General features: G+C 39.8%; 1 protein-coding gene across 1 annotated transcript in view; it reads left to right on the top strand.

Moving 5' to 3' along the window:
- LOC124595112 (kinetochore protein NDC80 homolog) overlaps positions 1–12,755 on the top strand; it is a 163,955-nt gene that overhangs the window by 43,364 nt on the left and 107,836 nt on the right. Inside the window, exons 4-5 of the mRNA XM_047133710.1 lie at positions 11,261–11,342; positions 11,450–11,672. Of these exons, the coding sequence (XP_046989666.1) occupies positions 11,261–11,342; positions 11,450–11,672 (305 nt within the window). The remainder of the gene's footprint in view (positions 1–11,260; positions 11,343–11,449; positions 11,673–12,755) is intronic.

The raw sequence follows: 12,755 nt of genomic DNA, 5'->3' as shown, positions 1-12,755 counted from the left end.
GAGGCACCTTATCAAAGATTTATTCTGCATACAAGAAAAGCAGAAAAACATCATCAGCTAGGTCACAATGCAGATGAAAATGTTTATTGATTGCATGATGGCTGGTCATTGAAGAGGACAAAATAATAGGACAACAGATACAAAAGTCACTGCAGAACTGAATGTTGCACTCGCAAACCCTGTCAGTACCAAAACACGAAGAGAGTTCCTTAAGCACGGAATTGCAGTGTGATCTGGAATTCCAAAACCAATTGGTGATGCAAATACCCATAACAGGAAAACATGGTGCTGAAGCCATAAAATGGGGACTATGGAGTAGAGGAAGAATGTCATTTGGTCAGATGAGGTCTTTTTTCACACTGTTTCCAACTTGTGGTAGAGTTTCGCCCCAAGAATGAATCATGTCAGAGGTTTGGTGGTGATATAGTCAGCCATATTGTAGTATTTCATGGTTCCCATGGTTACTCCATAAGGCCACGTAACTGGCAAGTATTATGGGACTTTTTGGCTGATGAGGGATGCACCTCTCCCATGGAACGACATTCGTTCCCCAGTGGTGATGAAGGTCACTGTTCAAGTTGCTTGCATCGTCCAAGACTTGTTTTGTGAGTTATGGGAATGAATGGTATCACCCGGGTCCCGCAGTAACCGGATTTCAATGTTATTGAGCCTTGTGGTCTACTTTGAAGAAAAGGATGCGTGATCACCATCTACCTCCGTCATCTTACCTGAACTTGCAATTGTTTTGCATGAGATGATGTAAGATTCCCTTGAAAACCATACAGGACCAGCATTTATCCATTCTGAGAAAACTAGAAGCTATTTTGAACACCAACTGTTTTATGGCACCATAAAATATGGGTATCATAAACAGTACATTACAGTGCTTAATAGTACAGTAATGTACTGTTTGTGATACACATATTTTTTCCCACCCCTGTACATTCACCTGTGACTACAACATTGCACTATAATGTTGCTTGATTGCTAAGACTGACAATGAGGAATGAGTCTTCAGACTTAAATTATGGGTCTCCATATATACACTCCTGGAAATGGAAAAAAGAACACATTGACACCGGTGTGTCAGACCCACCATACTTGCTCCGGACACTGCGAGAGGGCTGTACAAGCAACGATCACACGCACGGCACAGCGGACACACCAGGAACCGCGGTGTTGGCTGTCGAATGGCGCTAGCTGCGCGGCATTTGTGCACCGCCGCCGTCAGTGTCAGCCAGTTTGCCGTGGCATACGGAGCTCCATCGCAGTCTTTAACACTGGTAGCATGCCGCGACAGCATGGACGTGAACCGTATGTGCAGTTGACGGACTTTGAGCGAGGGCATATAGTGGGCATGCGGGAGGCCGGGTGGACGTACCGCCGAATTGCTCAACACGTGGGGCGTGAGGTCTCCACAGTACATCGATGTTGTCGCCAGTGGTCGGCGGAAGGTGCACGTGCCTGTCGACCTGGGACCGGACCGCAGCGACGCACGGATGCACGCCAAGACCGTAGGATTCTACGCAGTGCCGTAGGGGACCGCACCGCCACTTCCCAGCAAAGTAGGGACACTGTTGCTCCTGGGGTATCGGCGAGGACCATTCGCAACCTTCTCCATGAAGCTGGGCTACGGTCCTGCACACCGTTAGGCCGTCTTCCGCTCACGCCCCAACATCGTGCAGCCCGCCTCCAGTGGTGTCGTGACAGGCGTGAATGGAGGGACGAATGGAGACGTGTCTTCTTCAGCGATGAGAGTCGCTTGTGCCTTGGTGCCAATGATGGTTGTATGCGTGTTTGGCGCCGTGCAGGTGAGCTCCACAATCAGGACTGCATACGACCGAGGCACACAGGGCCAACACCCGGCATCATGGTGTGGGGAGCGATCTCCTATACTGGCCGTACACCACTGGTGATCGTCGAGGGGACACTGAATAGTGCACGGTACATCCAAACCGTCTGTACTAGCGCCGACATTGTGCATGCTCTGTTGCCTGTGTCTATGTGCTTGTGGTTCTGTCAGTGTGATCATGTGATGTATCTGACCCCAGGAATGTGTCAATAAAGTTTCCCCTTCCTGGGACAATGAATTCACGGTGTTCTTATTTCAATTTCCAGGAGTGTATATGTGGAAAGCCAGAGAGAACTCATTCCAAGTGCATTCCAACACAAAATACTCTCATGTTCAGAAAAACAAAACCCCTTGAACTACTAGAGGTAGAACATCCATGTTCACAGGATATGTACATTAGTATGTTGTACAGAGATGATTAGAATTTGAACCATGTCGGCCCACAGGTTCAAGATCAACATTAGTATCGCAACACAACACCTACCGGTAAAATGTGCCTGCAGCTCTTGGTGTTGCTTTGAACCAAAGGTAAAGGATCAATGTGACTTGAGCAGATTCCTCACAGACTTATGCACGTCAGATCAGTGGGTTTGAGAGAGGGCACATTGTTGGCATGAGGGAATGTGATGCATCCATCTGAGAAATTGCTGCTCACGTGGAACAAATGTTTCGGCAGTGCAACAGGTGTGTGCCGAATGGTTCCCTGAAGGCCATAGAACGCAACGAGATGGGACAGAGCGAACCACCCAGATCACCCCCCAGAAGATCGACACCTCATCTGAATGACACTGCAGGACAGATCTGCATTCTTCTTGGCTCTGGCACAACAGTGGAACAGTGCAATAGATTTTACACTATCAGGGGTGACAGACAATTGCTGTTCATTACGGCACGGTTATGTGTGCATCGTCCACTTATCCTCCTACCTTTAACAAATGTGTGATGGTGTATGGAACTATGTCCCTGGGGACAGGAATGGCATCAGGTAGTGTTTTCTGATGAACCCAGGTTCTGTCTGTTTGAAAATGATGGCTGCATTTTGGTTCGCCACAGGTGGGGAGCTGCATCACAGGGACTCCATTCACACGAGACATACAGCGCCAGCTCGAGGCCTTCGCAGTTGATCTGTGTCCAGGGCACTGTGACCAGTGTGACCTACGTGAATTGCATCTTGTGACCCGTAGCCATACCTTTTCTGCACAACAATACAGATACCACTTTTCAGCAAGACAGAGCATGACCACATGTTGCTGCACAAACACATGCCTCCTTGGTGTCACAGGGTATCAGCCTTTTGCCCTGGCTTGCCGGATCACCAGACTTGTCATCAATCGAAAATGTGTGGGATAAGGTGAAACCATGTTTGCAGCACTGTGACCCAATGCCAACCACCACAGATGAACTTTGGAACCAGGTGAATGCAGCATGGATTACTATACCACAGGACACCATTCAAGCCTTATTCGCATCAGTGCCATCGTGCATGGAATCAGTTATCAGAGCTGATGACAGACCCTGTGCCTACTAGGCAACAGGACTCATGCTGAACTGAGGTGACTGAGATGACTGAGATGCTAATCATTTCTGCAGAACGTACTAATGTACATGTCCTGTGAATATGAAAGTCCGTTCACTAGTCACTCAAAGTGATTTTTACTGAAGATGAGTGTAGTGTGGCTTCATATTGCAGTAGGTGAACTTTTGGTTAAGAGTGGCTTCCCACCCTCTGTTAACCCTGTTCTTGACTCGTGTTTTCTGCTTCAAACTGTTTAAAAGGACATCATATTTCAATACTGAAAGCGACAGAATTATAGCTGTAGAGAAGATTTTAAGGCACATATTGGAAACTGGATTGATAGACCTCCTCCTGACAGTGTACGAGAATGTTGAACAAGTGTATTTCCCTTAATTTGACCCAATGATGTTTCAGGAAGACAGGTTTCTATAGCATGATGGCCTGTACTTGTTTAACAACCATATTGTTTGTTCATACATTGCAAATATCTTTTTTCTGTCTGGAAAGAAGGAATAAACTTTCTGAAAGTTGCAGAGATGAATTCTTGGTCTGTAGAAACTGAAAGCCTTGTAATAATGTGGGGAATATAGTTGTTTTCTGTGTTTATTTTTTTCCATGGATAAAGACAAGTACGAGCTGAGGTTAAAATTGTGGAGCCGTCAGAGGCTTTATGGAAAAATTAGTCACTTTCATGCCCTTTAATGTGTTCAAGTTTGTGCAGATTCTATTTTAGGTAACGATTATCGATATACTTGCACTGAATGTTTTATTTTCATTTTAGAATACATAATACTTTGACAGGAAAAGAAAATTAAGTCTGAATAAGTTTTATTGCCTCTGTGAGATTGACCTGTTAAAGAATAACTGGTATCTGCCATGTGGTAGAATTCCTTCCAGTTAATCTTCTTGTAGTATCTTACTTCCTCCAATTTGGACATATCACAGTCCGTCTAGTGTTGTGTTATTAACTACCAGTTTCCCAGTTAGCTATAGATTAGCTTGTTCAATTAACTTACTATATGTGCTTGTTTCGCTTCGGAGACCATAAATAGATAAAATATCAAAACACTTGATGGAACTGACAGACTTGTGTTATGACTACAAGTGAAATTGAATATATTTTCTCAGGTTGTTTCTTCCATATCATCATTTTGAGAGCAAGAATTGTATCTTTTGAAATTTGTTAAATTAATTTCTCTGTACAATTATGTGTGCTAACAGTCTTACACAACTTAAAAGTATAAAAATTTCACATTCTGTTGTCGTGAAGAGAGTTTAAATTTGTATAAATTCATGTCGGAGGTGGAATCTGATGATGGATGCAAAACTTCATGAAACAATAAAGAATACCTGCATTATTTAGGAACTGTGTGTGGTGATGTATAGTATACAGCTATAGTTTGACTATAAGCTGCAACAAGTTTCATCAAAATTGCAATGCCAGTCGATGAGCAGCATTCGTACAGTTGTGTTCCTATGTGCTGCCAGAAAATATTATGTGAGGTTAGTCACAAGTGAGTCTAGTCCTGTAAATTTGGGTTATTATTAAATATGTTCAGTTCACGGTAGTTACCCACAATTTACTTGACATTATTTGTAAAGAAGAGCTTCATAAAAACATGATTCTCTCTTGGGTAGTTGACTTTGGAGACATTAAATCATGATACTTCTGTGCTGAAATTCCAAATGGCCCAGTGTACAGATTTTTATATTATTCATGATTGTTTGGTAATATAACAACAAAAATAATTAATTTTTCAAAATACAATATAATTGGATAGATTAAAAATCTACTCAACAAGTGGCAGCATGGAAAAAACATACGAACGTTAAGGGAATGTGCGAGCTTTCGCAGCCAGTGGCTTCTTTCTCTGGCAGAAGGGTTGAAGGGGAAGGAAGAGGGGTGAAGGAAACTCCCCCCTTTTCCTAAACCTTGTCAGTCCTTTTCCTTCATCCCTCTTCCTTCCCCTTCAACCCTTCTAGCAGAAGAGGAAGCCAGTGGCTCCAAAAGCTTGCACACTTTCTTAACTTTAAAAATTGGTTTCTCGTGCTGCCGCTTGATGAGTAACTTTTTTTTTCCTGTCTATCCGATTATATTAAATTTTCATGATTGTATTGCATCATCTTGGAAGTATTTCCAATCCTCATCAAAATCCAGTTTATTCAATACCAACAGCCGGGTTATACCTCAGAGTTGATATGTCTGCAATACATGGATCTCATACTTTATTCCCCAGACAAACTGATATAATTCAATGCAGAACTTGGAGAACACTCAAAATAATTAGCCTGGAAGAGAGCATTCTGTTTGTCTTTCTGTATCATTTGACTTCTCCTGTCTTGCCCTCTCTTCCTGCGTCTGGTAAGCATTGTACTGGCTGTCTGAAACATTATGTAACTCTTAAGAAAAACACATCACATTAGTATTTCTGTGGGCAGAATAAAGCACTTTTATTTTATTTTATTTACAAAGGAACGCTTTCCAGCAATTAGTTCAATACTACACAATTACTTTTGAACGCTCTTTACAATTCACCAAATGATAAAAAATGTGGCTCCAAATAAATCTTGGAAGTAGGTGCTTGGCAGTAGTGTGATGGCAACTTGAAAATTTTATTTAAAAATTTACATACATATTATTCCAGTGCATTACTGTCTTCTTCCCATTGCCTTATTCTTTACTATGTTTAACCCATCTGCTGACTGACCATTCACCAGTTCCTAGAGATGAAAGAAACATTTCTTTACATATGTGACACATCATCTTGTACTTTCAAACTGTACTGTAGATTACATTTTCTTCTTGATTCTCCTGCATTAGTTGTTTGTATGACCTAAGGTAGCAACACACACTTTCTGTTGTTCACTATTCATATTTGGCAAGGATGTATGAAATGTTAGACTAGTGTTCTCCTCAGATATTGAACACATTCTCTTGTTCTTTGATTTGCAACAGAATTTCAGTAAGCACTGTGGACCCATTTCACTAGGTTCTGCTTTTATTTCAATTTGTTCTCCTTTTTCTTGGCCACAGTACTTTTGTATTGCTTGTCTTTCATTGTGGAAACTTTAGCTTCATTTCTTTTCCATACATGAGTGTCTGCTGCACTTTATTGCCATGCTTTCTTGTTGTTTCTTTGTCTTCATTCAAAGGTTGTCACTTCACAGCATTGTTCCAGACAGGATGTTCAGTTGTACTGCTTTGCTTTTGTTTGATTCAGATTATCTAATACCACTTCGTTTCCAGCACCTGCAACTGATTGTAAATGGTCATTTTTTCTGATGCTCTCTCTCTCTCTCTCTCTCTCTCTCTCTCTCTCTCTCTCTCTCTCTCTCTCTCTCTCTCTCTCTCTCTTACTTCCTCCATTTTTCTTGTTGGGTTCAGATCACCTACTTCTGAGTCTTCAAATTTGTCTGCTGTTCTACACTCATAACTTGTACCGAATTCTATAAAATTATTGCCTTCTGAATTACTTACATTTGACTTAGTAGATACCAAAGGTTCATTCGCTGGTGAAAATAATGTTAGTCCAGTTGGACTGAGCATAAAAATACTGTATTTACCTGAGTACAAGATGACATTCCCCCTCTTTCTTTCTTTCTTTCTTTCTACCTACCTTCATATTCTTTACATATTCTGACTAAACAAAATTATGAACTATTTCATTGGTATAACACATGAGTGCAGTGTCTGTAAAGTTCAAAGGAAAGGGCACTGCTGACAATTTATAGCGGTATTAAATATGAAAATGTATTAACAAATTGCAAATAGTAAATTGTATAGCTGTGGTGATACCGTATTCACAATTTGCGAATACATTCCCTCATTGGTATAAGGTATCTGCCTTAAACATTAACATTATACTTATTCTAACTTGTGCCATTGCTGATTGTCTGCATGCAAAATACAATGCAATACAAAAAGAGAGAAAGTAAAGAAAAAAATAATCACATTAATTTATATTTTCAGTTCTGTCTTTGCTTACTATCAAAGCTAATCGTCTGGGGTATTATTTTTGATTATAATCATCATCACCACCACCACCACCACCACCACCACCATCATCATCAGTGATATTAGCTGTAATGACAGTTTTGTGTAGTTGTATCAAATCGATGAGAGATAAGAAAGAGTATATTCTGGACTATCCGGCCTAATGTGGTGGAAAGTCAAGCTGTATAAACCAGAGTTTTATGAATTCTCTCTTCTGACCCCAACTGCACCATTCAAAACATATTTTTTGTTATACCATAACCCAATTTTATTAACGTTTTCTGACTTCTTACGTAATACATGCCAGTTATAAGTACTTGTTATGTACATACTGCACCCATTAAACATTATGACAGTAAACATAAAACAGTCTGCATTGTAAAGTATGAATGTATGATTACACACATGTGAAAAGCCAAGCCTAACAAAAAGAAATGAAACTTACAGGTTTGAGGATATTAAAAAGTCTTTGAGAGATGACGGTTTCCCCTCCTTTAGTCTTGCTCTGTGCTGCAACAGCCCTCCAATTACACAAGCAGATAATATCAGTTGGTGTTGCATTCTCCTGCTCACTACTATATTGCAGCACTGCCTAAATTGTCATGAGCCCTTCCAAATGTGGGATAGGATATCTCCTCCTCCTCCTCCTCCTCCTCCTCCTCCTCCTCCACCACTCCTCCCCCTTACCCCCTCCTCCCCCTACCACCCTTCTCCCATTGTGTTACTTCTCCTGCACAACCATTTCTACAATATTGTTGATCGTTAGTTCATAAATTTCACCATTTGCCCTCCATTATGTGACATCCTCACATGGAAACACCAGGAAGTAGTTGTGCGACATAAATAAAAGTTGGTAGGCGTGTTTCTACAGCCGAAAGATGTCTATCCAAAATCTCGCGCCATTCGCACAAGAGTGGTACTGGTAGTTCCACTATGAAGATAGAAATCAGATTTGCTGTAAATACATGCTGTAAGTTATCCCATGCACCCTGACTGCAAAATCGTACATCGGTCTGGTGATTTAGCCTGTTGTGCTAACATTCATGAATAGCATCCCAGGTGGTCTTCTCCAACAGGCTAACACTAGCCCACATTCTGCTGTTATAACCCAACATATTCTACAGAGTGTCAGCATGTTGCCTTGGCCTGCCTGATCACCAGATCAGTCGAGCACTTACAGGACATCATCAGATGACAACTCCAGCGTCATCCACAACCATCATTAACCATCCCTGTGTTGACCGACCAAGTGCAACAGGCATGGAACTCCATCCCACAAACTGACATCTGGCATCAGTACAACAAAATGAATGCACGTTAGCACGCTTGCATTCAGCATTCTGGCTGTTAAATCGGTCAATAATGTACCAGCATTGTACATTTGCTATGGTTTATCACACACTTACATTAACCTCTGATCTTGCAATGTTAATCACTTAAATATGTTACCTAGAAAAAGACTTTCACAATTCACGCAAACGCAACTCACACACACGATTGCAGTCTCAGGCAACTGAAACAACCACATTCAGACATGTGTGTGTCTATTGTTGACGAAGGCCAATGGCAGGAGGTTTGAATTGTGAAAGTCTTTTTGTTGTGCCTATCTGCGACTCAGCATCTCTGCTATATGGTGAGTATCAACTTTCCTTCTCATAATATTGTTACATTCCATCCTGGAGTTTTCATTGTTTGATTTTTACCTAGAAAAATAGACTCCCAAAATGTCATTACTGTACATTAATTATTTTTGGTGTTAAGATTTTTTTTATTTTCCGTCAGTGTATTTTGGTAAAAGCGATGTTACATTTTGCTCAGCAGAGCTAATTATTATGCATTAATGTTCTCTGATCAATACCAAAAAACTACTAACAATATTTCTTTGTTATAAAGAACAGTGTTTATGCAGCGCAAGGAGGTTAATGTGGTGTCATAGCGCATCCTCTCAATCTGTTTGGTTTGCGCATGGCAGGCGCAACAGCAGCCAGTTTGTTATGCAATGGGCGGACACCAGTTGGCCACTTGCTCGTCTCGCACAAAGCTAAATATAAAAATCGGAATTGAAAGAAAGAATTATATCTATTAAATACTAATACATTAAAACAAATCATGATTGCACCAGCGACAGGAGTACCACCACTGGGGTCAGCAGTTTTGTAACACTATGTGACCTTTCTGAATTCTTCAGAATAAATATTTGTGATCTCAGTTGCAAAAGCTTCTTTGATAAATGTAGGATGACCTCTATATTAATATGTTACACAATTTAAAAACATTGACCTCAGCAGTAGTAGTTTAATTTGTGAATGTAAGACTACTGTATTTTTTGAGTGTTGATTTTGGGGAGAAAAACTTCCGTTTATAATTGGGCATGACATCCCTGCATTCTGAATTACTTACATTTTAGTTATTTGAATCGGAAAATTTATTTGCTAATGATAATGATAATAGCAGTACATTTCAAGCTTCTGAGCAGGAAATGTCACAATTGCAGGGCCATTTGTAGTATCCTATTTCACCTTGATTCATGATTATTTATATGCATCTAAGTTTCCAGCAATATTGAGAGAAACCTCCATAGAATTCACTGATTGGCTGTAAAATTTATATACTGGTTTGTTAAAATACAGCTACTCACAGAGGCCCAGTGTGGACTGCAATTATCATATGGCAGCAAAACTTGGTAGGTCTTTTATTGTGTTAATATCGATCCACCGTGTGCTGGATATTTAGTCACTAGGTGCAAATCTGGCACTGTGAATGCAAGAAAGAGGTGTGGAAATGTTTCCCTGTGTAGTGGATTAGGAATGGGACATGGACGAAAAGGTGAAGCAAGTAAGAAGGGCATTTTAAAATTAATAACTGACACTTACACTAGTTGTTCAATGTGATCACTGGAGACATTGACTAGATGCTGTAAAGCTCCAAATTTTCACCTGGTGGCCAAATTTGAAACTAAATTTTTCCATAATAAATCAGCTCCTCATTAATGCATTAGCATATGTACCAAGTTCTGCTGCTATGGATAATTATAGACCGCACTGAGTCAATGTACCTGCACCTTAATTATAACCATCAAGTACTACCTACTAGTGGGCCATTGATGCGGTAACGTAACATAAGGTGGAGAAAGAATCATAGTTCGGATCTAAGCTAACCTTATTTTGGTGAGTTTTCTTTCATAATAGGCTTACACTTTTGTTGTTTTTGTATTGAAATTGTTTACTTCAATATTTGTGTACTTACCATTTTTATATATGCTATTTAATCCTGTGCACATATTAACTAATAACCCACACAGTTAATAACTTTCAGCATATTGATAACAACACTATAACACTGTAAAATTATGCAAAGAATATTACAAATATCACCAACAAACTACTTAACTGTTACACTGGCGCAACCAGACACACCAGTCACTAAAAGTGGCGTGAAACGGGAAGAAATGCACTAGGCAGGATGAACAACCTAGACGGAGCATCCTGACCAATAATACCATATTATCACATTTAATTGGCTTAATAATGAAAAAAAGTGTGCTAAATTTCCAAGCAGTACCATTCTTCTGATATAACAAGGTTTTGTACCTTAAGATTTGAATGGTACAAGAGGAAAAGTTTCGATGCTTTGCTGTAGAAGAGCTAAGCATGCCTGTCTTGCGATACAGGGCTTTTCATCTTTTATGGGATACATTTCTCACTGGGCAGAAACATGATTCAAAATTGATAATTTTTCAGTTACAATGTTTTGCCATGGTTACAATGATAAACTCTTATGTAGTAAACTGTGTAACAGCCAAAGTTTGACTGTACTCTTTCAATTAAAATTTCCTTACTTTCAAATAAAAATAGAAAAACTGATTTGCTATAGTAAACATTTCTTTTTCCATTTCTAGAGGTACCAGTGCAAGAAAATTCTTAGGGAATGTGCAGTTCCCTACTGCAGACAGAGAATTCCAAAGATATGCAGTGAACAAGGTAAACTGTACAAGTATGTGCAGAAGGATGTAAACTATGGCAATTACTGCTTATTATTGCCATCATTTACAAATGCAAACATTGTCACTTTATTTTTTTCTCTTCAGGTGCGCAATTATTTTCAGCAGAATTCAAACCTAAACATTCGTTGGTCAACATTTGGTTCACAACCTTTGTCAGTTGCAACCTATGTAGAGATGTTCAATTTCTTACTTAAGTTGTTATTCAAGGACACAAACTTGGACACTAAAAATTACGTAGATGAACTACCGCAATGCATGAGGGCACTTTCATATCCAGTAAACATTCAGAAGTCATCTCTTCACACAAGTATGTTTGAATATTCTTAAAGTCTGTATTATTATTGTTCTATAATATACATGTAAGATTGAGTTTGTGCAAGAAAAACAAAAATTCAAAAGTATGCTCTTAGCCACTGTGTTACCAGTTTGCTTGGTTTAATGCTGCACGCACAAAATAATGAAGTGTCAAAACTTTGCCTGTCATTTCCTCTCAAATTATTGAGTGTTGGCAAAAAGGAAGGAAGATAACCTTTAATGTCTCATTGACACAGGTCATTTGAAAAAGGCCACAAGCTCAGGACAGGAAAGGAAACCAACTGTGCCTTTTCAAAGGAACGTGAGTCCAGTGAGCTAACAACTACACCACCTCACGTGGATTGTTGGCATCTAATACAAAATGTATCCCTCTATTCTCACTCTCCTTTCCCCAAGTGAAGTTTAGACTGTGTCAGAGAGCAACCTATGGTGGCTTCCCCTTACTATTAAAAATTGGTATTCTGCTCCTTAGGTCTGCCCTCTTTCATTGTGGCTACCAATGCCCTGCATCTCTGTGTGTCACGCTCTGTTATATGTATATAATGTGGATAAATAAAAAAAAGAAATTGTCACCAAATGGTGGCAAGAGAAAATGCACAAAATATGTGGAAAAACGTGAGCTATTGGAGCCAGGGGCTCTTTCTGGGAGAAATGTTGAATGAAAGGAAGACGGATGAAGGAAAAGGTTTAGTGAGATTTAGGAAATTGGAAGAGTTACATAAAAGTCACGCAGAACCATGGGTCAAGGGAAACTTCCTGGATGGCGTGAGAGAGAAAGACTGGTTGTCGGTGCCTGCAAAGGGCAAGATTTGAAAACCTGAGTGATTACTGAAAAACATTGTCAAAGAGAATTTCAGTGGTCTCACTAGTGTTTGTTTTCAATAACTATTACTTTTCTGTATTCCCTTGTATTTTTCTGCATTCTTTATTTTCTGATCTGTCTAATTTTCTCTGCCCCTCTTACCTGTCTATCATGTATTTCTGTTTTATCTGCTCTTTCGTGATGTTTTTCAGTAAGCTCTGTCTTGCTTATATCCCTGTCATCAATCTTTAAGTTTTGAGACTTTCATGTATC

This window comes from Schistocerca americana, chromosome 2 (genome assembly GCF_021461395.2).
Source record: "Schistocerca americana isolate TAMUIC-IGC-003095 chromosome 2, iqSchAmer2.1, whole genome shotgun sequence".
NCBI lineage: Eukaryota > Metazoa > Arthropoda > Insecta > Orthoptera > Acrididae > Schistocerca > Schistocerca americana.
The sequence above is the reverse complement of the archived record's forward strand: the minus strand, read 5'-3'. Positions and strand labels throughout refer to the sequence as shown.